Raw genomic sequence first — 26987 nt, forward strand, 5'->3', positions numbered from 1 at the left:
AGACCATTTTCAACTAATAAAATGGTAATAAAGCAAGAACACGTTCTCAGAGCTCAATGAACTTTTAAATTATAATCAATATTTAACACTGGAACTGGAAGACATTTTTAAATATCCAAAATAAATAAATAAAATAACAAATAAAATGAATTATAAAGTCTCTGTAAACATAAATGTTGAGACCAAAACACCAAACTGAAGACTTTTGTCATCCAGTTTTTGGTAGAAAAAGAGAAAAATCAATAAATCACGCAAATGGAAATTATTGAGCTCGTTTTAATTTATTATGCAATGAATTGACTTATTGTCAAGAGTTGCACAACTTAAAGTAAAAGTGAAAAGTAGCTGTCCAAAAAATTACTGAAGAGTGAAATAAATTATTTGATAAAAATCACACTTCAGTACTGAGTGATTGATCAAAACATCAATCATTTAATCTTTAAAAATTACATAATCAGGTGGAACAAAATAGATGCAACAAACTTATGAAACTTCAACTGCAGGCGTGTCTGTCTGGTGAATTTCTGGTTAAAACGTGTTTGTTTTTCATTCAGTGGGTAGAAAAACCAGAAATTTTACTCCACTAATAGTAGATATACTTTATTATAAAAATACTCAAATGTAAAAATATAACAGTAAATGTACGTAGTAACTACCCAGCTGTTAAATTATAAGTACTTTTATAGTTTCCCCCTAAACTCATGTCTGTCTTCTCTTCTTCCAGGGTCTTTGGCATCTCCCCCATCGTCCAAACCAACTGTTCCTACACCTGGAAGCTGATTGTTCACCCGGACCGCAAGTGGTACCACTTCGTCAATCCCATCATGCTGCTGGTCCTCTATTACACCCTGGCTACGCTCATCCGCCTCTGGCTGCAGGAGCCCATCGACCAACTCATGGTGAGACACCAGGAGTATTTTTAGTTGGATTGGTTTATGGTACTGAACAATGGAGCATCTTTACTGGGAATGGTTTTATATTTTATGTTATGGGGCTGTTTTTAAAAACCTTTACTAAGGCCACTAAGCCTGTTGGAGAGGAAAAAGGTTGTTCATTTTTCAGTCATATGTTCACCATGTTATCCATACATTTATAAATGTCATAGTTCCAAATTAAATATTTGACTCACAAACTAAATATTTAGCTCCAAATTAAATAATTAGTTTAGCTAAATATGTGGTTCCAGGATAAGGATAAACAATAATAAAAATATTTATTTTGTGAACTTTATATTTACCTCAAACCAAATATGTATATTGAAAACTAAATACTTAGCAAGCAAAAAATATTTAGCTTTTTAGCCAAATGTTTAGAAAGCGAACTAAATATTTAGTTTAGCTTGCTAACTATACTTTAGTTTGTTTGCTAAAGGAATATTTAGTGTAGCTAAACTAAATGTTTAGCAAGTAAATGAAGTATTTAGTCAGCAAGTTAGCATGCTAACTGTCTGAACAGAACAGAAACAACAAATAAATGTAATTATAAAGTCTCTGTAAACAAGATTGTCCTTCAAAAAAAGTGCTAACTTGCTAACTAAATATTTAGTTTGTTTGATACACTTTTAGTTAATAAGCTACATATTCTGCATATTAACAAGTTAAATATTTAGATAACCTGCTAACCAAATATTTAGGTTTTTAGTTAAATATTTAGCTAATATGCAAATTTGTTTGGCGATAAGTGGAAGTGGACTGTCAAAGTAAAAGCCAGGTCTTGCAGACCTTTAATGTCATCTGTACCCAGAATGCATTGCTGTAGGATTACAGGCTATAGCTTCATAGCATTTCATTGTAAATAGCAAAACTCTTTTACTGGCATGAAGGCCTTCTTGAAGCTTTTCTGAATAAATTAGAAGTTGAACTGCTGCAAAGTTAATTTAACGAGGCATTTTTTTCACCTCCATTAACACAGAAGAGCGTGAAATCCTGCAAAATCCAATTTCTGAAAGGGCAAATGATGCTTTTGGCTTCGGTCAAACTTTCCTCCAGTTGTTTTAATGAGTGGCAGAGTGTGCAGCAGAATGGTACATAAACCTTTTTCCACATTTTACCAGAGAGAATCCCACCATCCCTGTTCTCAGAGGCTTCAGCCTGGTGATAGGATCTGAAGTTTGGGAGCTGGAGGCCCGGCTGTGGTTTGGCAAATTGTAATGTTTTCAGTCTGGCCCATGGGCGCCTCCCATGTCGTATAACATGTCTGATTTAATGAATGGATGGGCCTCTGAAGAATTTGATTCCCTTCTTAGGAGGTAATGCATCTAAACCCTGCAGGACAGCAGGCGCTTTGCACTAAATTTATACAAAACTAATCTAAAATTTGACGTTATATCTCAATGTCAAGTGTGGAAAAATGGTTCAGATGTTTTTCTTTCTTTTAGCTTAAAGGTTTATGTTTAGATCTGTGGATTTTCCTGTCAATGTGGAACAGATAAACACAAAATAAAAATAAACATTTTCAGCTTTTCAGTCCTTTTTCCTGCATCTTGTCATTTTTTCCTGGTTTCAATCAATCAAAGTCTGTCCTAATTCTCATTTGCTGCCACTCCCCAACCAATGATCTTAAAGCAGGAAACAACTAAGCTAATGATAATCAGCTAATTTTATTATTTATATGTGAAACATGACAGCACAGTGGCCATTCTGGCACATCATCAGGTTATCAGATTAGTCAATGAATTCAAAGTTTGATCAAAATAATACACAAAGAATAAAATACAAAAATGAACAACATGGCATGTTTAAAACAGTTTCTATAGTTGACAAAGTTGTTACTGTTATATCATCTCAATTTTTGATTAAATCTTTTTGTTTGATGTATTTGCTTTAGTAAAAATGTTTTGATTTACTTTGATGCTTGAAGCATTTAAAATACATTTTACACAGCTTAATATAATACTTTTATTTTAGACCTAGTTCTGATGTTTTGGTTCAGATTCTGTATACAAAAGCTCCAGATTTTGTTCTGAAATATCCAAACTGGTTTACATGAGCAGCAGGGTGTCCTTTAGGATACATCCAGGACGATCGACCAGGCCGGACTTGTCTGCTCCGTGTGCCTATAATGCGTTATCTGAGACGCTGCTGGTCTAATTTTGAAAAGCAGCAGCAGAAAATGGCTCCATATTCAAACATTAAACCGTTATACGGGAGGCTTATCAGCATAAATTTAGCAAATAGTCAAAGGTTATGGTGCTATTAAGGGATTTCTCATTGTTGATGTTACAGTAACAGTTTGTAAAAGCAGAGGATGTATTGTCTTTACAGGCCTGATCATATTTAAATATGTTTTCCTCAGAAAGTTTAAAGGGGACGTATTATGCAAAATTCACATTTTGCATGTTTTCATTCTTCCTTTGGATCTCTTCTGATTCTAAAAGCAGCCAAACCAACCCAGACAATAAGTTAATGTTTTTTAGTGTCTGGAAAATGAGCAGTTTCAAAAACCTCCCAGTTGTTAAGTCAGAATCAACAGACCTGAGCTGTTACCTAGCAACCCCAGCAGAGCCCAGCCTTGTTACCTAGCAACCCAGCGGAATTCCACCATGTTTGGTCAGCTGGTTTTATGTTGCTGTTCAAGCTAAATGGTTTGTTGTTGACTTACCATCCAGAAATCACTTTGTGCTTTCAGGTACTAGTGTAAATGTTGAGTTGGGGGGCGTGGCCAGCAGCAGCTTAATTGGATTTAAAGTGACAAAACGCACTAAAACAGCTAATAGGCAGAACTTAGGAATGAGTTTGTGCACAAAAATAATGTAATGAACATGTTTTGCAGAGCCCATAAATGTGTCCAAACCTGCTTAGAAGGAACAAATTAATGACATAATGGGTCACCTTTAAATTTTTTAACAAGTGTATCATATCAGGAAGTCATTTCAAAACAACCTCAGCTGCTCAAGTTAATAAATACTTTAGATTCCTAAATTCACTCAACCTCACTTACTGATGTGAAGCTTCATGTTGTGTGATCACCTTAAAGAAGACCTGCCTCCGTCTTCCTCCACCTCTGAGCTCGAGGCTGCGCTCCCCCATCTTGTAATGGAGTTATAGATTAGTGTTTTTATAGAGGGATCAATATTTCCCTTCAAACCTGTAGGCCTGTATGCATTATTGATCTGTCAACAAAGGGATGTGTGTTCTTGTGTGTGTGTGCTTATGGTTTTACCTACTCTTACACTTTAGATTAGAGGCTAATAATAAAACATGATTAGTGCCTAAATCACACACTGACAGGTGTGTTTGATGCTGGAGGTGCCAGATTATGATGGATCTTATTTCTGACAAAAAAAGATAAAATAAGGGACATTTCTGATTGTTTTTAGTTTAATGTATGTGAAAAATTTAAGCAACCAAAGAAAAAAACAAAAAAAACAGGAGAAACCAAACAAAAAAAATATATATTTTTAAAGTCTTAGAGATTCCTGATTGTCATGTTGGCATCATTAACTCATGAATATGGAGTCACATTAATGCCAGTAATCATGAGGAGTGTGTTAAACTCGAGAGGCAGCATTTCCATTTCCATAGAAATTAGCATGTTTACTTTGTAAAAATTCAAAGAATATCTACTGTTACATTATTGTGTTGCCATAGCTACAATTTGATGCTACGAGTTTGATCTTTTCTTTGCGTTGAACTCCTCCTCTTCTTCTTCTACTCTTTTAATCCATGTCGGATTCTTCTTCTTTTATGGCCATGCTGTGCTGCGTTCAGGGGCTTGCAAATAAATGGAAATACAGCCTCCATGGGCTCCATCAGTTAATAAATGTTGTATTTGCTTTATAGACTCCTCAGAATTTTTGGCAGGAATGTGACGCCGCATACGATCCTCTTAAATGCAAAGGTTTATGATTCCCTTAATGCATTATTTATCGTCCTGAGCTATAAACACATCACCAAACAGAAAATTAATATGTTGCTGCTGCTAAAAGTTTAGCAAAAATAAATATTAAAATAATCTGTATCATAAGTGATAAAGTTGGGATTTGTGACAAAAACATTGTTGATTTTTATATTTTTCTCTCATTAAAAACTATCAATGTAAAACCAGATGTAGGGTTTAAGTTTCTTTAGTACAGTATGCTTTACTTGCCTTTAGAAAAAAATAATTATACATCATGTTGATTAACTTTCGAAACACAAGAGAAAGTCAGTGTAAATTTAGGCTTCTTTTGCACCACTTGTGGTATTTTTATTGCAATTTTTCAGTCATTTTTTTAGCTCAGGCATTGAAATCCAACAAAAACTCTGAAATACAATAAGTAATACAGAAACTGTCAATTAAGTTTGGACCGGTTTGATGTAAAGTTCGGATGTTTGCTTGTTTGGAAAAATAATTTCAATAAAATTTGCAAAAATAAAATAAAATTGCACATTTAACAAAAAAATTTTAATTTTCAGAGTGTAAATAATTTAATAGTTGATCGTGTGGTAGTATTTTCAGTTGAGTTTTAGTTTTTCCTTGTATTCCATTCCTGAATTGGAGAAACTGGTTCTTTGTTTTCTGTCACTGCTGTTTTAAATCGGTGTTTCTCAAACTTCTTCAGGCCAAAAACCACTTGCCCCATTTAACAAATATATACAATCTGAAATTGAAATATTAGTGTTTTTGTTCTTCTTAAGGTGAAAGGTGGCGCTGATTTGTACTCGGGACATTTTGAGTTTTTTACAGATTCTGGGATTTTAAGCTTCCCAGTGAACACATGGAAATCCAAAAGGTTCTTTACTTCAAGCACTGTTTTAGGGCTATTTGTAATTTAGAAGCATAATAAAAGAAAAACAGACTTGTTGCTTTTGGCAAAAACAAACATTTTCTTCCTGCCTGAAGGTAGTCCAACATAAATAGTTTTATTTTAGGTGTTAAAATGCAGTTAGTCAGCGCGGGGTGCAGCGCTATTCACCGCCTCCTCAGCCCTAGATCTGCATTCCTGTGTCATGTTGTGCATCTTAATAATATTTAAAAACAAAAGTTCTGGAAGTCACCCTGAGAGACTTTCCACCGGGATCTTCAGGATTTCTTTTTAGTGACCCGGTTTTCAATCATTATTTTTAAGCACAATCCTTTGGTAAGCTAGCTATAGCGCCACACTTTGAGCTCAAGTCAAATAAACAGTTGTTTACATGCAGTACCTCGCTGACCACTAAGGGGCGCCACCAGTGGTCTGGGGAAGTGTAATTCAGTGAATAATAGCACTTTTAATGCTCTTTTAATCAACTTTTAGTCCAACTTTGCATTAAGTGTCAATGTTTATCGAATTACGGTTCATGACAGCAGTTTATGAAGAATTTCATGTTCTTACCAGTGGAGTATCAGTGTTATGCACAACGCTTCACATAAAGTGGTACGAGATAAAACTCATCAGCATTTCCTTTTTAAAAAGTCGCTCAGCTTTACCCAGCTTCAGCTGACAAGAGTAGAAAACATCAGGTCCAGTGTTGAAGAAGCACATCCAACACCAAACTGCTATCTGTGTTTTCTCAGGACGATAAGGATGAAGATATGTGCGAGGAAGAGAAGCAGAGTGGAAACAGACTGAGCAACTCGGCCAACAGGAAGAGGCATCTGTGGTGGGAGTCTCGCCAGGGCACGGATGAGAAAATCGTACGTCAGGGTTGTAATGCACGCATGAGCAGCCTTGTATTGATTATCGGACATTTGATTAAGTAAACATGATCTTGTTTGTTATCTATATGTGAAAGGTGCTGGGAATCCAGATAGCTAGTTTAACTGCTGAAGAACCTGCTTAAGAGGCAAATAACTCGTTTTTATTCTAAAACAAAACGATCAATAATATTTTAGATGAGCAGAAAACTAGCTGTAATGTGATAACCTGCAGCTGTTTATTTTCTAGCTTCATTACTCGTTCTGTTTCAGTGTAATAAATCATCATCCCATTCTCCCAAGCACACTTTCTGACAATGTTCTTATATCAAAGTGTGTAGTCTGTCCCTGGCGGCCATCTGCAGCAGTCTGGAAGCTTTTAGTGAGCACACACAGATGAGCCGCTGGCTGGATTTACAAAGTCGCTCCGCTCGCTTGGCTTTGTTTCTGCTTATCAGCGACTGTAAAGAACAAGGAGGTCCTTTGACTTCAGCAGCTCATCGATAACACGCCTCGCCTTGTATGCTCTGTTTTTCCTCCTCCTAGCTTCTCTCCACCCAGGATGGCATCAGTACTACTGAGGTGCGACTGCTCTGGATGTGTTTTTAAATCTATTCTCTACTCCCCTTTGTGGTGGTCTTCTGAGAGAAAGTGAATGAATACTTTCTGCTTTTCAGACTGCATCCTCATATACGGCACTACAAAAACATAATAATTAGGTTTTAGTAGCTGTGTTTCCATACAGACACGTTGCAGCGTGACGTCACACAAGATCCCACCTCCCAAAAGCTGCTCGCTAACGATGATTAGCACTGGTTTTAGCTGTCAAGTTGGCAACATATTGTGCAAAATGTTAAATGTACAATATATGTAAAAGAAAATGGGATGCAGTGCTTCGCTACTAATTGTCAACAAGGTCAGGAAATAGTTTTAATTAAGAAAAAAAAAGCGAGGGAGAGGGACGTAGTTCAGTTCTGCTAGCTTGACTGAACTTTAGATGTGCTGAGGAATCTGGTGTGTTTTGGTTCAGGTAAAAAAAAAAAGTAAACAAATAAGGTAACATAAACACCAACTCTGACAGATCATCAGTAGAGCAAGCGTTTAAATTAGATAATCAACCACTGCTGTGTTGATTTTCTAATTTAAAGGGCGGCTAAGAGCAGCGGCAGCTAATCTGCCACAGCGATCACTTAATATGTCATGATGTGTGTTGGTTGGTGGTGAGGAAAACGCAGACGAGCCCAGGTTGACATATTAAGAAGATGATTTAAAACAGGAAACAACTCAAAATCACAGGCAGCACTGGGAGCTGACAGATGACGAACGAATGACGAGGACCCGACAAGGAGCACGGACAACAGGTGGAACTAAATACACAGGGAGGATAATAACAGGAACGAGACGTCCTGTCCTGATCAATCAGGACGTCACCGAGACGCACAGGGGAGCAGAACTAAACACACGAAAACCTCTAAATAAATACACAGAAAACACAGATCCTCACATAATGAACTTCAAGCCTAAAACCATAAAATTGTAACGGACTGAATGTTCTGTTCTTTGTGTGGGAAATGTTTGTTTTTAGTGTTGAATCCTGAAACATTAGTTTAGCTGTCGTCAGCGAGTTGCTATGGCAACGAGTCCATGCGTAGCAAGAGAAAAGGAGACCACAGTGGTTTTGAGTTGTTCTTCAGTGTTTTTTGTGTGTTATTTTTCCCTTTCCTGTACTAAGTTAATAATACCTACATCTCCAGGTCTCATTTTGTTAAAGGGATTGTTTTGCCGTAGTAGTGCAGTTATGGGTGGCTTGTAAAAGAATCGTCTTTTTGCCCTCCCGTGTTGTGCGCACGCGCCAAATTTCCAGCTGTAACGTGTCGATAACTGCACAATTTGACATTTCAAAAATAAACTCGCTTCATGAAAACGCGCCAATTTAAAAAAAAAAAAAAAAAAAAACGTACGTTTTTTGTGCAGGGGTGAGGAATTTTCTTTGGCCGTATCGAAATATGTTTATTTTCCAAGACTGCAAAGGAAACACTTTTTTTTTTTTTTTTACATCAAATGAGTCACAATAACCGGATGATGTCACTGGTGCAAGCTACAACGAAGAAGACGACAGTAATTTTATTTTCTGATAGGGACAGATACAAAAACATGGATCAAAACAATCTAATTTTTGCACACCAGTGTATATAGTCATCGCTAATTCACAATACTCGTTCCTAGAAGGACCTTTAACAGTTGATTAAAATGAAAAGTTAAGATCAACAGTTGATGCAATAAAATCATGAAAAAAATATTAAATAATTTACTTAAAACTACTGAAACAAAAACAATTACTATATTTAAAAATGAGTACAATTCTGGTTCATCTGTAGCCAATTCTTAAGCCTTGAATGGAATATTTTAATGTGAATTATGATCTTACAATCAGACGGTAATGAGAAGTAGTTGGAGGATGATGCTGCTGCATGTTTTGTAATGACTGGTTGTGTGAAAACAATATTCACGTGTGATTTTAATTCGTTTTGTTTTTAATTGAAACATCAAAATTGGGTTTTTTCGACATTAGTGGATTATGAACAAATGTTTTGCACACATTCATAATGGAGACATAGCTACTGTCAAAATACTGTCAGTGTCAACACTTTAGGAAAACATACTGTAGCATGTATAAATTCATCTCTTGCATGTTTGCAGCTGTAGTTCCCTCATTTTTTAGAGCAAAGAAAGGGAGAAAATATTCCCCAGATGAATAAGTCCTTTAGCAGGTTTATAAGGAACTTGAATCTGAAATGCAGTGTGAAAAGTAGCAAAAAACTTTCCATTGCCCTGCAAAGACATTGCACAGTAACAAAATATTAACTGAAATGACCAGAAATTGTAATAAATCTGCTACTAATTGAAAAATGGAGTAATTAGACACCTGTCTAATTAATTCAAAATTATCTCACATAGTTGCTCTGTTTTGCCTTTGCAAGGCTGAGTGTTTCACAGTAGCATAATCCCTTATCGTCTGTGTTTTCTTAGTGAGATTGATTTTAGTTTCTGACTCTGATCCTCAGGTTGTTCCCACCCAAAACGGGACGTCTTTTGACTTCGTCACCATTGAAAACGGACCAGCGTCTCTGGACTTGTACTCAACCCCCCAGTATAAACTGGACAAGCTCAGTGACGGAACAGGTGAGCCAAGAACCAGAAGAAATGCTGGAAAACTAATTAAAATTTAGATTTATTCCGCATGGACTGAATGTCAGAAAGGTGTCTAGATTAAATTGCTTCTCATTTATTTATATTTAGCATTTAAACAGCTTTCATTTTTAATATTTGTTTCTCACCATACAAAAAGATGAAAGTGGAAAAGAAACTGCTCAGAAGCGGCGCGAAAACAAGTTGGAAATGGCAACAAAACAAAAAAAAATTGAAAAGTCTCCAGAATGCCTGAAGAACAAATACCTGAGTTATTGTTGGAGTTTTTAAAGTTTATTTACTGCTGAGGTGAGGCATTGTGCTGGATGGTAGAAACAGGATCAATGAGCTGATCTTAAATAACTCAGTCTTCACTTTTATGAGCTCATAACGGAAAAGAGGAAAACTAAAAACGACCTTTCCTTTCTTTGACTTGCCTTTCTTTAGCTTGTCTTAGCTTAGAATAGCTTTGTTTACATTATTTGTTTGTGTAATTTTAGCTTAGCTCAGCTAATCTTATTTTCAGTTTAGCGTCACTGGGTTTATTTTAGTTTTATTTAGCGTAGCTTAGCTCACCATACTTTAGCTTTGCCTATCTTTTCCTCGCTTCTTTATTTTCAATCTCTGGCTACATTAGCTCAACTTAGCTAATTGTACTTTAGCTTATCTTCTCTTTTTCTAGCGTTTTGATCTTTTCTTAACTTGCCTTACATTTTCTAATCTTATATTAGCTTAAATTAGCTAATTTTATCTTAGCTTATTTTATCTACTTGTCGATTACCTTAGCAAATTTTTCACTTTACATCAGGGGTCCCCAAACTTTTTCCTGCGAGGGCCACATGACTGTTCCCTTTTCTGGTCGGGGGCCGGTCTTAGTTTTGCGAGAAGGGGGGGGCTGCTGGATTACTGCCGACGACATATTAGCGTTTGTAGATAGATTTTTACCCAGAATGCAAATGGGAAAAAAAAACCGTGAGCGAAACGGTGACTGGTACTGACTAGAATATATTCCATTAAGGGAAACAAAGTTTCATATCTGCTCAAGAGCCCCCCTGGTGGTTGAAGAAAAATCCACATATATAAAAAAAAAACACTGAATGCTCTCTGGTATTGTTCAGGGGGCCGGACCAAATGAGGAGGCGGGCCAGATCCGGTATTGTTCAGGGGGCCAGACCAAATGAGGAGGCAGGCCGGATCCGGTATTGTTCAGGGGGCCGGACCAAATGAGGAGGCGGACCGGATCCGGCCCGCGGGCCGTAGTTTGGGGACCCCTGCTTTACATTATTTGAGGTTTACTGAGGTATCTCCCCTTAGCTTGTTGTGTGTTAGCATACCTTGTCTGACCTTCCTTTATATAAGGAAGGTCAGCTAATAAAAGCTGATATTAGGTTTTATTAGCTTAGTTTATCTTGTCTTTCATACTGTAACCTAGCGTAGTCTCATTTTAGCCTCTTTTACTTTATCTTATTTTAGTTTATGTTAACCTTCAGTTGTTTATATTAGTTTAACTTAATTTAACTTAATTCCGCTTTAGCGTTGACTGTTTTAGTTTATCTTCTTATTTTTATTCATAAAGATTCATTCTCTCTCCACACCAGAATGGGTATTTTTCAAAAGTGATTTTTTTTCCTCTGTATGCAACAGTCAGAGGAAAATAATGTTGTTGTTTTTTTATTTTAAAAACACAGATTAAAACAAACTGCTTCCAATTTTTCTAATCTTTCAATCATGTAGACTGGATATCTGGAGATTCTTTTTTAAAAACAATAACACTTTATACATGCTCGCTTGATTTTATTGCCATCCAAACAGAGAAAAAAGATGAGTCTGTGTATGAAGTGAGTTTGCCTCCTGAGGATTCAGCACTGAAGGAATCAGAAGAAGAAGAAGAAGAAGAAGATGAAGAAGAGAATGACATTAAGAAAAAAGGAGTCGGTGCGATGGTGAAAGTTTTCCATTTCATCATGAAACAGAGCTACATCTGTGCTCTAATAGCCATGATGGTGAGTGAAGCAAATGCCAGGTGGAGTAACATTTAAAAGGAACATGATCTATTTGTTTGAGTTCTATTTTTTTCCATAAAGGGAAACATGGTAAATTTCATCCTTAGTTTACTATTAAAACAGACAGCTCAGTAGAAAGCCTTAGTGCCTTATTTTTAAAGGCAACCTATTGAGCAAAATTCACATTTTGCACATTTTTATACATGTATTTCGGTCTCAACGCTTAAAAAAAAAAACTAGATGTTTTCTGCCTATAACTTAATGTTTCTCGGTGTCTGGAAAATGAACCATTTCAAAAAACCTCCAGAATGTAACCTCACAAATTAACTGCCCGTTACCTAGCAACCCCAGAAGCCCCGCCTGTTACTTAGCAACCAAGCAGTGGCCAGCAGCAGCTACTTTAGATTTAAAGTGTCAAGACACCCTAAAATAAACAGCTCATTCTGAAAGGAGCAGACTGAAATCTAATTATCTAGAAATAATTTTGTGCAAAAAATTGTAATGAACATGTTTAGTATAGACCATAAATCCATCCTAACCTGTTCAAGGAAGCTTTAGGTAAATTGTCTTAGTGTTATACTTTTATACTGTTTTTGTTTTCACACTGGACATTTAACCAGCTCATATTATGTACTTAATTAGAGTGGATCCTGCCATAATGGCCATGTTTAGTTGTCAGACCCTGGAAGATAAACATGAAAATGGGAGCGTAACATTTTAGGACAATAAAGTAAGGTGGAATATGCTGTGTTAATGCTGGTATTTTTAAAATGTGAACACCGCGTCGTCTGCAGGCGTGGAGCATCACCTATGTGAGCTGGCTGACCTTCGTCTTCCTCATGTGGTCGTGCGTCCTGTGGATGGTGCGGGACCGGCGGCGGTACGCCATGCTGTCGTCCCCCTTCATGGTGGCCTACGGCAACCTGGTGATCGTCCTGCAGTACATCTGGAGCTTTGAGAACATGACGCCGGTCGCAGGATTCTTTGTCTCGAAGAAGAACCCGTTCCACTCGCTTTCATCCAAGGTTTGGAAGCTGAAATTATTCTGTTTTTATTCTGTTTTTATTAAATTGTAAAACAAGCCAGAGCGGTGTAGTAAACTTCAGAGAGTGGCTTGGAATATCTCTGAGGATTTAAAGATTTCCCCTTTGTGGTTTTTCTGCGCGTGTGTTTATCCTTCAGGTGTTAGAAAGTGCAATAATATTTCATAATAACTACAACTGAATTTTACTATAAGCCATCTGACAGCCAGAACATCTGCTTTGAAGTTTACACACTCGGTTCTAATTTATGGCTTAGGCTGAACAGCTCTGTGTGGCTTTGGGCCAACAATAACTGGCTCTGAGTCGCCTCATGTAAACCGCAGTTAATTCATCACTTCGTAGGCTCTTCTTCTTCTTCTTCTTCTTCTCTGAATGTCATCGTTTTGTTGTCTAGATGTTGTGTCTGTTGACGTTCTGGTTGCTGCTGAGACAAACGCTAACAGAGCGACAGGAGAAGCTAAAAGAAGACAGCGCAGGTCTTTCAGACGTCTTTGTGGACGAACAGAAGAAAAAGGGTAAGAATTACACTAATCCTAATTTTGTTTATATTAGTCAGTTCTTCCAGGATGTTGATTTTTGTTTTATTGTTGCAGCTTAAAAGTACAACTTTTGCAGCAACTTTAAAAAAAAAAGTAAAATTTTTCCACGCTATATTTTTGCCTTAATGTAGTCTTTAAAAAAGTTTAAATTACTGCACATATCCTCCCCAGAATAGACAGGATTTTAACATAGTTCATATTTAACATTTAAGTGAAAACAACATTTTTGTTATCTTCTTTAAATAGTAATCTTAATACAAATAACATCATGTCCAGGGAAATTATGCAAAATAAGAATTAATGTTGTTCAACCAAGTTAACATGAATTGTGTACAGATTATAAGGAAATCATACAGAATATCCCAAAATAGTTTATCAAAAAAAAAAAAAAAATGGGCAAACGACTGAAACGACTAATCAAATTAATTGTGATTAATTATCAAAATAATTGTCAACTAATTAAATAATCAATTGTTAACTGGACCACACAGTTAATTTGTTACATCTTAATTTGCTGAAAGAACATCAAATTAAGACTTAATTAAGCCAAAACCGTACAAAAAAATAAACATTTTGCATTTAAAGTAAAAGAAAAGAACGTATTTGTCTGTAAATATGTTACACCCAGAACTCAAGCAGCATTTTAAGCTTCACTGAGTTCAAATTCTGTAAAAAAAAAAATAAAAAAAAATCTGAAATTAGAAGTGGGTCAAAATTCAGCCAATCTTGCAGTGATTGGTCAGAAAAGAAAAATACAGGAACGTTGCGGTGATTGGTCAGATTTGTGGAACGGTTGTAATGAGTGATGAAAATGATCAAAGTTTGTGAATGATGAGTAAATTATTGATAGTTGACTTCCTGGAGGGATTTTTAGTGACCCACAGCTTAAGATGGTTTGTTCAACTGGCTAAAGCATCTTTAATTTGGTTTGAAAATGTTAAAATAAGTAAATGTTATCATAATTGCCTATCTGCTCAACTGTATCTGCAAAAATAATTAAAAACCAAAGAAATAAAACAATCACCACCTCTGTTTTGTCTTAAATATGTGGCTTCTTGCAGATAAATGCAAGATGTTTTTAATGAACTCTTCCTGGTGTTTCTGCTGTTCGCTCTTGTAGAGGAGGAGGAACCAGAGGAGGGAGGAGAGCAGGACCTCATGCAGGTTCTGGGCGGCCTGGTGATGAGCGTTCTGGTCAAATACTGGATCTACATCTGTGGCGGGATGTTTTTCATCGTCAGCTTCGAAGGAACCATCGTCATGTACAAGATCATCTACATGATGATGCTGCTCTCCTGTGTCGCGCTCTACCAGGTATCCACACCAGTGCCTGGCTAAATTTCCTCTTATAAAACATGTTAAATCAGTCCTTATTATAAGCAAATGCACAATTAAAGTGTTATTTATGTCGTGAGGGGGACATAAATAAATAAGTAAAAAAATATTTTGGTTAAGGTTTGTCTGGTATAAAACATCTGTCAGATTTAAAATTCAAACAGAACATGGTCATCTTCGGTTTGAAGCAATAATAAATGGTTTGTTCTCTGAAGGTTTTTACAGACCTACAGATCTAAAGTCAGATGTACAGTGCGTAAACGGGACCTATTATGCACCTTTTGCGTATTACATATTTCAATACTTCCTTTTGGGTCTGAACTGACTCTAAAAACAGCTCAAGTTCTTACAAAACCCAACCAGACAATAAGTTCATGTTTTTGGTGTCTTGATAATGAGCTGTTCCAAAAACCTCCCGATTGTTGAGTCAGAATCAACAGGCCTTCACTGTTACCTAGCAACCCCAGCCCAGTGCAGTGCAGTTCCAGCACATTTAGTCAGCTGCACAATGGCTGCTGGAAAAGACATGTCTTTTGTTGTTGACTCACTATTCAGAAACCACTTTATGGGTTCTTGTTGGTTGTGCAGGAGGCTCTACTTCTGCTTTTTAAAGATGTACGGTTGTGTAATTTTGCATCTGTTTGCAGCCATTTTCACATGCGGGTGTAAACGTTGAATTGGTGGGCGTGGCCAGCAGCAGCTTATTTGGATTTATAGTGACGAGAGGCTTTAAAACAACGCAGAACAGGCAGAATTAAACAGAAAATCTCATGGTGTAAGAATGATTTAGTCAAATATGTAATGAAGATGTTTTGTGTAGACTATAGACAAGTTCAGGGAAACATAAGAGGTCACCTTTAAGCAAAGATTGAGTCTATTAGTGACACTGAGTGGCATTTAGTTAATGTTTTATCTCTCAAAAGACAAACAGATGTATGTTTCTATGAAACTGATGTATCATATCTGTGAAAGTCTCCATGAAATAAACTTTAACATCTGTAGAATATGAAGGTCCTATTTAAATTGAATCTCTTTTAGTTTCAGAATCCTGACATCTTGTGCTTCATTTTAATTTAAAACCCAGTGACAATCCAATGGCTGCTGTTTGCTCCAGGTTCACTACGAGTGGTGGAGAAGGATCCTGAAGTACTTCTGGATGACTGTAGTGATGTACACCATGCTGGTCCTCACCATCGTCTACACCTTCCAGTTTGACGGATCCGACAGCTTCTGGAAATCAGCGCTGAATGTGACGGACGACAAGTGAGTAACGACTGATAGCAGGACGCCGACTCATCTCAGGTTTCCTGCCCAGCTGGATCTGAGCAAACAGCTTCGTCATCAAACCATTGATTTACCTGAAACGCCCTGGATTCTTTACCAACGTTTTCCACATGTGAACTGCTACTATTCAGGAAGAAGTTAATGTGAAAAAAAACATGCATTTCACATGTGGGAACATTAGATTAATTTCTCATTTCAACAGGATCACGTCTGTGTCTCTTTAAAAAAGCAGGCATAAAAACGTCTCGTATAGGTTCTACAGATTTTACATTACATTTTGTGAAACATGGAAGAATCTCATTTGAAAAATATTCCCACATGTGGAAAATATCTACACCATTTCACTTGTTGAAATGATGTAGAGTAGTAAAATGTGAAACACAAGAAGAGCTTCTGCACGTAAAAGGATTTTCAATGTATGTTTCACATTTGAAAATGTTATGATCTAGTACTAACATGTGAAATATTATGTTGTAATGTGGGAAAATAGTTCACAAGTGTAGGGTTTTATATGTGAAGTGTTTTCACATGTTGAGATGACAAACAGTACCAAAATGTGAAACACATGAGAAAAGTTTTGCACATAAAATGATTTAATCTAATCTAATCTAATTATAACATGTGAAGCACCTGGGAAAATATTTGACATGTTGAACAGTTTCCCATATATTTCACATATGGAGTTGTGGAAACACATAAAAGAAAACCTTGCACATGTGAAATCATTTCCATCTGGGGTTCACATGTGGAAATTATATCATGTTTTAAAGTGGGAAAACAGTTCACCTGTGTAGCATTTCACATGTGAGCTGTTTTTACATGTTTAGATAGCATACAGTTCCACCAAATGTGAAACACATGAGAAAAGCTTTTTCACAGAAAAGGATTTGAAGTTTATGTTTCACATTTGGAAATTTTTAGCATCTAATAGCAACATAAAAAGTGGGATAACTTTTGACATATGGAGCAGTTTCCCTCATGTTTCACATGTAGAAATAATGTGGTGTAGTTCCAACCCTTCCTTGCACATGTGAAATCATTTACAGCTTCACATGTGGAAAATACATATTAGTGTTAACATGTGGGAAAACAGTTCACATTTGTAGAGTTTCACATGTTGAAATTCCGTAGAGTAGGGTTTTGCATATAAGAGGATTTTCAGAGTATGTTTCACATTTGGAAATTTTTTATTATTTAATAGTAACATGTGAAGCACATGGGAAAACATTTGACTTATGGAGCGGTTTTTCCTCATGTTTCACATGTAAAAGTAATGTGACATAAAACACAAAGGAAAACCTTGCACATGTGAAATCTTATCCAGCATGGGTTTCACATGTGGAAAGTATATTATGTTGTCACATGTGGAAAATGCATTTCAACATGTGGGAACATGTTGAAATTTTATAGAGTAGTTTCTGCACATAGAAGGATCGTCACTGTTTCAGTGTTCACATTTATATAATTTAATATTAACATGTGAAACACATGGTAAAACATTTGGAAACATTCATTTAACTTCTAAAATTTGTGGATTTGTGTTTTTCCAATGTTTTTGTTTTACTCTAAAAATGTTTGATGTAGTTTGGTAGCATAATTTCATAGCTCCTTGCATTTAAGCGATGAGAAAATTTAAATTAAAACAGTTTTACTTTATGTGTAACTCCAGGTCTCCTCTTGTTGTTTTGTTATTTTAAATCTGTTGCAGGTTGAAGGACTTGGGTCTGGAGCGGTTTTCAGTTTCCATGCTGTTCACTCGGATCTTTATTCCCACTTCCTTCCTGCTGGTGTGTATCCTCCACCTGCACTATTTCCACGAACCCTTCCTGCAGCTCACCGACCTGCAGGCCGTGATAGCCAAAGAAGAAAGCACCATCTACAGGTGAGGCTAGATTCACATTTATTTTTAAGGAACAGCGTAATTTTTTATTTATTTTGTAAAATTTCACAGGGATTGCTTGTAAAGTTATAAAGTCCTGGGAGATTTTGTGGTGACCTTCACATAGACCTAAAGATGAACTGTCAATATGCCATTGTTAGCGAAAATGTATAAATCTTTTAAGATTTTGAAGCTCTAATTTACAAAAAAGCTTCCTATGTAATCATTTTTACATAGTAATCTAACGATTCCTATGTAATCATTAAACGTGATCATTTATTTAATTTATTATTTTTGTGTATCATTCTGATGATTCATTGGGGGAAAAAATGTCCACATTCAGCTAATTTTTCAATTTTCGACTTAATCATGTATAATAGCAAATTAGAAATAAATTAAAAGATGTAAAAAGCAAATAATTAAATTCCTTTTTTAAATAATAAAAACATGTATTACATAAAATGCAGTAAGGATGCATCTGCAGCTAAGAAAGTAGTGTCTGCTAATTGGTTTATTATTGTTTGGATTAATCCATGGATAGCAAATTTTATTTATTTTTTTTACAGAATTTGAACCAGGTGAAGCTAAAAATGCTACAGGCAGAGTTCTGGCTAGAACATGCTTACAGACAAAGAAGGTTTCTTTTTATTTTAAATGCAACATTTTCATGTTTTTTGTACAGCTTTGTCTTAATTGCTGCTCTGATTGCGTTGTTCTTTCAGTAAATGGCCTTTCTCCGCAGCAGCAGAGACAGTTTGGATGATGAAGGATGCAGTTAAATTAAAAGTTAGCTTGCAGTGCTAATAGTAGTTAGCATAAAGTTAGTAAATCCCATTGGTGTTCCCACTTGTAACTGGGACATGATTAAAAATAATAGGTAGCTTTAGAAGTAAAGTAAATGGAAAACAACAATTTTCCCCATTTTCCAGAATTTTCTGTGGGAAATGGGGAAAAGCCAAAACATCTTTTTGGCTGTTAGTCCTTATAACAACCAATTTGTTTGTATTTAGCTCGCAGATAATTAATAACCAAAATGTCTTTCAGTAGCACCAGGGGCATCAAGGGCATTTGTCCGATAATTTGATAATAATGGCTCTTGAATAATTTGGACCAGTCAGGAAATAAAGGCCCAAGAAGACAAACTTTGCTTGATTTGTGTCAGTTTTATTCATTTATTCAAAGATGAAATGATTCTAAGATGCATCAATACTGAACTCACGAATTGTGAAATTATATTTTAGGAAAACATATTTCTGGTTATTTTTAAATATTTGAAAACCAAGTAGAATTAAATATTTATATATTTTTTTCCCATTTGGCCGTTCTCTGAATAACTTTAAAATCTTGATGCTGGGACCAAAAATGCTGGTTTCATAATAAATATAACAGTTAGTTAGACATACGGATGAAGCCACTTTTCTTCAGATCTTCTCCAGTTAACCCAGTGCGCTCACCAGTTTGAGCGTTTGGTTTCCTTCTTGTTTCGCCGCTCCTGGCCTGTGACCCGCTGCCATGCTTTCTCTGCCGCCCTTCTCTCACAGCCACATTAAAGTCAGAGAGCGTGTCGATTTGATCATAAATAGGTGGGTATCTGCTCGCTTCCTCTCTGCTCCCCGCCTTCAGCTCCCAGCGTCTCCGGATGTGTCCTTCCCTTCCCCAAACCTTTCCTCTTTCCTTGTTTTTGGACTCTACCGTTGCTGCACAGTAATCACTTCCCCCTGGATTTGAGATGTTTCACGTCACACGACTGGTTTTCCTTTTCAGGTGTTTTAATTTTTGCCTTTTGCTTGTAGCCCTAAAACGTTCTTAAGACATAAATTCCTCCAACTCAGGGGTGTCAAACTCATTTCCTGAGCCTGGTGTGCCAGAATGTTTTGATAAAACCATAAACTGTTGAAGTATTAATGAATAACTGCATCTGCATTCAATTATTACTTAAGATTAAATAATAATTCAATATTATTTAATCAATCTCTTCACACTAATCAGTCCCTCCAGGATCTTATGATTGTTTTGGGAATTTTTTTTATTTTTTGCAATGAAAATCAGTGATTTAGAAATATTTCCAAAACATTTTTGCAATATTTGAGCTTATGTAAATGTGTTTTTTTATTGTTACTTGCCACATCAATCATGGATTACACTGCAAAAACACAAAATCCTACCAGGTATTTTTGTCTAGTCTTTAGTACACATGAAATTAGACACAAGTAACTTTTCAGCATAAAATAGCAGCTTTTTAAAGTAAATAATTCCTTAATATTAATAAAACATAATCAACTGGAAGATTATTTAAATCATAATAACACATTTCTCTTATGTTAAAAGTGAAATAATTTGCCAGTAGGAAATTTTTTAAATCAATTTGAAGGAATTTTTGACTTAAAAACCTCATATTTCTTGCTGAAAAGTTACTTGTAGGTTTGTTTCATCTAATTTCTAGTGCAAACCAAGATATTTGCACTAGAAATTGCACTAAAATACTTGGTAAACTTGATGGTGTGTAAGCCTGAGGCAGCAGAGTAGTAGATGTAAGAAATACTGTTATTTCCAGCTGCAGGGTGGAGTTGATATCACTTAAATCCAATGTTTTTGACCATCTTTAGCAAAACTTTCCAATAAATTCATATTCATGGATTAGCATTAAAAAGTTTGGGGTTTTGTTAATTTCACGTGAATTTTCGCGATTTTGAAATCCCAAAATCTGGAGGGACTGATTCATGTAATTAGGCAGTATGCAGATAAAAACTGTTTTCATAAAACGATATTAAATCACTGAACTGTTGAAGGTTGTGTTTATTATTTATGCGACCCTTGTGGGCCTCACAAGAAGCTCCGGCGGGCCAGATTTGGCCCCCCGGCCTTGAGTTTGACACATGATTTAACAGAAGTATTTTTTTCAGCATGTTTGGATCTGTGAGAACGTCGTCTTTCTCCTCAGCACCTTCCCAACGATCCACCACCCTTCTGTCCACCCGACCTTTTTAAAATCTGCTTTTCAAAATCTGTGTGGGTCTCTGAGTGATTTTCAGGTCTGACCTCCGACTCGTCGTTAATATTCACATCTGTGTAACTTTATTGTCCTGAGCAGCATCAAAGAAAAAATTCCTTCTCAACAGAGCAAGTAAGTGTTGACTGCTGGATGGCAGAATGCTTGCCTTGATATGCGGCCGGTTCCTGAAAGCCAAACCCAAACTTTGACAGCGCTCCATTGCCTGAGGAGTCTTTGAACGGCGCTCCTGCCTCCCTTCAGCTGCTATTTAACTGCTGCAAGAAGAGCGTGATGGAATACCATCTGTAAAGAATGCAGAGGGAATGTGCACTGCTTTATGATAACAATGCCTGATGAAACACTGCGCAGGCAGCAGGCTGAGGAATACCGATTTAACTTCTGCATCAATGTGAATGAGTTGGTGCCGTTTTAATATACGTATGAGGACTTTGTTTCTTTAAATTAGCTCGTCAGAAAACGACTTCACAGAGTTTCATTCATGGAAATTATTTCTACATGTCTGCTGCGTTTTCCACCTGCACAGCTTTAGAGCTGCAGCTTCTTTTTACTGACAATAAAAGCAAACTCCTAACGAGTTGTTGATGCTTGATAAACTTTCCCCCCCAAAAAGTTAATAGGACGTGTCCCTGAAATAAGTATCTCAGCTTTTTCTTTCTAGTGTGAAACACTTAAAGGCAAAGAGCAGTTCGGCAGCCCTGCAATTAACTGTTTTTGACGATTAATCAATTGTTCTGACGATTAATTGATTAATCTATTTTTTAAAAATCAGCAGATTTTTTGTTGAAGCCTTTTTATACAATACTAGAAATTCATTGAAATAAGCAAATAAATAATTCCAAAAAATGAATATTTTATTGCCTAAAATGGCATTTTAGTGAACAGTAGGATGCACCTGCAGCTCAGAAAAATACTTTCAATATTGTGAAAAGTTCATCCGGTTTTGCTTGACTTAACATTCAACCGGTGTATTGATCTGATGATTAGTTTTAGGATTAGCTGATTAATAAATGGATAACAAAAGATGCTTAATGGGAGATTTGCTGAAGCAGGTGAAGCTAAAACTGCAACGCGACAAGTTATCAATGAAACATATTTACAGACAGTGGCATTTGTTAAGATCTTAAATGCAAAATGTATTGCTTTTTTTGACTATGTGTTCTCCAGCTAATGATTAATCGATTACTTAATTAGTTGACTATTATTTAAAGAATGTATTAATTGCAATTAATTGTTTGAAAGCTGATGTGTAATTTAAATAATTGTGCCCATTTACAATCACTGCTTCTTTTTGTTTCTACAAGACATTTATGTGGTAAAATGAAGCTGCAGATGTTTCTTTAGGTCCAGCTGAGACTCAGAATGGACGGAAACGCACCAGTAATTCAAAGAACAGACAAAAAGTGACTTTATAGTGCATTCTAGAGGTTTCTTGTCACTTTTCTTGACTAAAAAGTGATATTTAGATAAGAGCAGTAACCCAAATTCATCAGCTAATGAGAATGATCAGCAGGTTATGAACTGCATGATGGTCACTAGTTCGGTTTTTTGGTTAAAACAAGTTAGTTCTTTATTTATTGAAGTTACTCACAGTGGGTAGACAGTCCAGAAATTTTACTCAAACAAGAGCAGTGATGCCTCATAGTTAGGTTACTCAAGTAAAAGTAAAAAGTACAGAGCAGTAAAAAGAAGTTACACAAGTAAATATAACTGATTAAATGTAACTAGTTACTACTCAACTCTGCTGGTGTCATAATATCCCCTTTACTGAATAAATCCAGCTGATTACTACTTTTTGTGACTATAAATTGGTGATTAAATTAACAAACGACAAGTCTACATTCGTAGTACGAACTTTAGGGCTGAATGCAGAGATTCCCAGAGGTCCTCATAAGTGTGTTAAAGCAGACATGTGCAGACTGATATTTGCACATATGTCCAGGCGACTGAATGTTGTTTTCGTGCCTTCAGACTGGCGGAGCCCGCGGCGAGCCTGGAGGACCTCACCATGCTCAGCGCCAGCTCGGTGGAGGCGGCGCTGCCCAGGGAGGAGCTGGAGGCGGAGGACCGTAGCTGGGGCTCGGGAAACGACAAGGAGCAGGCGCTCGTTCTGGTGGCCGACACCGACGCCAAGACGAGCGACGAGAAACCCAAGAGCTTCTCCGACCAGCGCCAGTCCAGCACGGAGGAGAGCCAGCGCTGCAGCGCCGCCACGGAGCCGGAGCCGAGCACGGAGCAGAGCTCAGGTACGTAGCGCCAAGGCGGCACTCTCCGAACAAAAGAAACATCAGATTAGTTAGTTCACCAAACAAAACAAACCGGAGAAGTTCAGAATTTAAACTAAATAACTAATTAAATAAAAGCGTGAGACTTTTACCTTAAAGGTGACTTGCTCCGCTTCTTTGTAGCAGGTTGGTTCAAAGAAGCGTCTATGGTCTATAAAAACATGTTCGTTACATTTTCTGCACAAAATCGTTCTTAGATAATGAGATTTTTGCTGTACAGTTCTGCCTGTTTAGAGCTGTTTTAGGGCGTCTTGTCACTTTAAATCCAAGTAAGTTGCTGCTGGAGCTCAACATTTGCACTCACACGTGAAAATAGCTGAAAACAGATGCACAATTACACAGCAGTACATCTTGGAAAAATGAAAGTGGAGCCTCCTGTACGACCAGCAAGAATACAACAAGTTGTTTCTGAATGGTAAGTCAACAAAAGAACACTTTTCAGCAGCCATTGTGCAGCCATAAAACCAGCTGACCAAATGTGCTGGAGGTCAGCTTTGGTTGCTAGGTAATGGCGCAGAGACTCAACAATTGGAAAGACTTTTGAACGACTCATTTTCACAACACCAAATGCCTCTTTTAGAAGAAGTTGAAACCCAAATGGAAGAATAAAAATGTTCAAAATGAGACTTTTGAATAATCGGTCCCCTTTAATTACACCTGTTACGCTGCAGGACCAACATTTCGACTTATGAATGTTCTAAAAATTAAACAAAATGCACCCTTTATGAATGTTTTATAGTGGCCTAGTCAAAGTCAGACCTAAATCGGAGTCAGATGCTGTGGCTTGACCTTGAACAAGCTCTTTATTCTCTAAAACCCTTGAATGAGGCTTTAATTAAAACAAAATTTGCATAAAGGAGTCCAGAGCTGTGTAGTAACTCGTTACATTTACTTGAGTAAATTTACTTTTAGGAGTATTTTTACTACACTATACTTTTTACTCTTACTTTAGTCATTTTATTATGAAGTATTTCTACTTTTACTTGAGTAAAATTTCTGGATTTTTCTTCGCACTGAATGAAAAACAAACATGTTTTAACCAAAAATCCACCAGACTCAAACTCACACCTGCAGTTTTGGTTTTTTTAAGTTCTATAAGTTTTTTATTGAAAGAAACTGATTTGGAAAAAATGTTTTTCCTGATTTTGTTCATTTTGTTTCTTATAAGATTTATCATCATTTTGGTCCTTAAAACACCAAAATTTCCACTTAACATTGTATTTTGGTCCATCTCATTCTGTAATTTTTAAATATTAATTTATTGATCATTTGATCAGTTACTCAGTACTTGAGTAGACTTTTTACCAAATACTTTTTTACTCTTGATTAATTTCCTGGACGGCTACTTTTTACTTTAATTTGAGTAAAAATATGTTGAAGTAGTGCTACTCTTACATGAGTATAACTTGTGGGTATTCTGTCCACCTCAAACAATCCAGTTTTACCAACAAAATATCTTAAAGTTGTATGGATTGATGAAAACACAACATCTGTACTTTGTCTGCACTGTGCATCATGTAGAATCCAGTGTTTACATGTGTTTTTTATTTGGTAGCAGTTTCATTCAGCTTTATGTGTGCAGACCCGTTCCTGTGAGTATTTAGCCTGTGGCGTACGTACAGTTTGTTAAAGCTCAGCTTCACCAGCTGGTCGTTAATCAACGCAGCCCAAGTGGTAAAAATCGGGTTGCCTTACAGATTTTTGCATTTGGTGGATTTATTTCTCGCTTTACTTTCTGGCGCGGCGCGTAGCTCACTTTCTCATCTACTTCGGCTTCAGTAAGTCAAGCTGGTTTTAAATTAAAATGCAGTTTATGCACACAGAAAATAAAATAGGTAATAAAACAAAGCTCGGCGGGACCTCTCGGTTTATAATGAGCTGTCGCTGCTGTATCCGTTCTTATCCAAACAACAAGGCCTCTGTTAAAAACGCTCTGAGTTGGACATTTTATATCCTTTATGAGAATATAAAACTGGGTATTACAGTACCTCCTATTTCTCAGATCGTTAAACGTAAAGTTTGGAATCTGAACCCATTTTTGAGCATGTTTAAGTCACTGACTAAACTTGGAGATTATTATTTAAAGCTTAAACTTAAAAAACAAATTAAATCCCATTATTTGACCAGCTTGTTGCTGTAATTATTTATGTATCCAACCCAACTTGATGGTAAACATTGATAAGGAAACTATAAAGCCAGGAGAACAAGAGCTAAAGAAGAGCAAACAACTTAAATTTAAAATTTAGAGTACTTTCCTTTTCTGTTTTCTGCCAGTGGAGCTGGATTAAGATTTTGCTTTTGCAGTGCTGAGTAGATGTGGTCAAGAGAAAAAGAAATACTTGGTTATTTAACCTGTTGGTCTCAGGTTGTCATTCATAGGGGTGTCAAACTCCAGTCCTCAAGGGCCGCTGTCCTGCAGTGTTTAGATGTGCCACAGGTAAAAAACAGTGGAATGAAATGGCTTAATTACCTCCTCCCTGTGTAGATCGGTTCTCCTGAGCCTTGCTAATGACCTAATTATTCTTTTCAGGTGTGGTGCAGCAGAGGCAAATCTAACAGTTGCAGGACAGAGTCCCTTGAGGACTGGAGTTTGACACCTCTGTCACGAGAGGGCCCAAATTTGGGTCCTCTCGTGAATGACAGGTTAAAGACAAATATTTTCCATTTTAAGAAGATTTTATGCTTCTGTTCTCTCTTTGCCCTAAATAAAAATAAACATGAGGGGCTAAACTTTCTGGATTTTTACTTTCAGGTAAAGATAATCTGGTCTAGTTTGTTTTTTAGAACTTCTTCTGTTTTCCACTAATATGAAAAATGAAAATTCCTAGAAATCTTTTAAAACCCTGGTGAAGTATTCTTAAAATTTATCTCTGTCTGTTTGAAAGTGAAGGAAAAAGTGTAGGATAGTTGAAACTTTTACGGAGTTTTTTATTTCTTCAGATCTGAAGAATAAGTGGCACCTGGTGGTGGACCGGCTCTCAGTGCTCTTCCTCAAGTTCCTGGAGTATTTCCACAAACTGCAGCTGTTCATTTGGTGGCTGCTGGAAATCCACATCATCAAGATCGTATCGTGCTACATTGTTACCGTCTGCATCTGGGAGGTAAGGAAGCCGATGCATCATTTATTGGTTATCTATCTGAAAATACTAAGAAATACCTGCCAGATTTCGAAAAAGATTTATTCAGATTAATCTAAAACTTAATGCTGGAATACGGCACAGTATTGGGGCCACTGTAGATTATATTTCTTATATATCTTATATATATTATGTTATATTTCCATGACGAAAGGCATACATTTATGATAAAAACAAACACAGAAGTTCTGGCTTTTTGTGTCTCAGCTGACTTAATAATCCCTGAAAATTTCTGAGTTTTCTTTCTTACAAATTTCTGACTTGTGTCAGAGAATAATTTAGCTTAATACTGTAGGTTTTTGCTTCCAGTCTTGAATATTTGACATTTTTTCTCACAAATTAAGCATTTTCTTGTAAACATGTAAAATGAAACTCTACATTTTTAGTACAGTTTAGTTTACTAAAAAATTTACAAAATTTGGAGAAACTTATAACTCCGTGTTTTTTTTCTTATACTCCGTCATAGTCCTGCGTTTTCAGTGCGTTACAGAAACATTCATGCTCCTTAAACTTTTTTACTTTATGTTAAAACAACAAACTTTAATGAGTTTCTGTCGGCATTTAATGTGATTGAAAAAAGTGGACTGTGGACTTGTTTTGAGTCCCATTAACTGTAGTGGTTCATTCACACCAACCATGTTTAGTTCGCTTTAATCCAACTCTAATTTGAAAGTTTGTTTCATTTG

The 26987-nt window shown here is 36.4% G+C and overlaps 1 protein-coding gene across 7 annotated transcripts in view; it reads left to right on the forward strand.

Annotated features, from left to right (window-relative positions):
- piezo2b (piezo-type mechanosensitive ion channel component 2b) overlaps window positions 1-26987 on the forward strand; it is a 102556-nt gene that overhangs the window by 31343 nt on the left and 44226 nt on the right. For 4 of the 7 annotated variants that reach the window (XM_015014970.1, XM_015014972.1, XM_015014976.1 and 1 more), the window contains exons 6-19: window positions 725-899; window positions 6478-6597; window positions 7144-7179; window positions 9663-9780; window positions 11599-11789; window positions 12584-12814; window positions 13227-13347; window positions 14492-14685; window positions 15821-15969; window positions 17699-17872; window positions 19411-19452; window positions 20961-20993; window positions 22851-23125; window positions 26105-26265. In XM_015014970.1, coding sequence (XP_014870456.1) covers window positions 725-899; window positions 6478-6597; window positions 7144-7179; window positions 9663-9780; window positions 11599-11789; window positions 12584-12814; window positions 13227-13347; window positions 14492-14685; window positions 15821-15969; window positions 17699-17872; window positions 19411-19452; window positions 20961-20993; window positions 22851-23125; window positions 26105-26265 — 2020 coding nt within the window. The remainder of the gene's footprint in view (window positions 1-724; window positions 900-6477; window positions 6598-7143; window positions 7180-9662; window positions 9781-11598; window positions 11790-12583; window positions 12815-13226; window positions 13348-14491; window positions 14686-15820; window positions 15970-17698; window positions 17873-19410; window positions 19453-20960; window positions 20994-22850; window positions 23126-26104; window positions 26266-26987) is intronic. The other 3 variants (XM_015014975.1, XM_015014977.1, XM_015014973.1) reach the window with 2 other exon arrangements.

This window comes from Poecilia latipinna, unplaced genomic scaffold (genome assembly GCF_001443285.1).
Source record: "Poecilia latipinna isolate Pla-1442-1.1 unplaced genomic scaffold, P_latipinna-1.0 Scaffold1869, whole genome shotgun sequence".
NCBI classification, from domain to species: domain Eukaryota; kingdom Metazoa; phylum Chordata; class Actinopteri; order Cyprinodontiformes; family Poeciliidae; genus Poecilia; species Poecilia latipinna.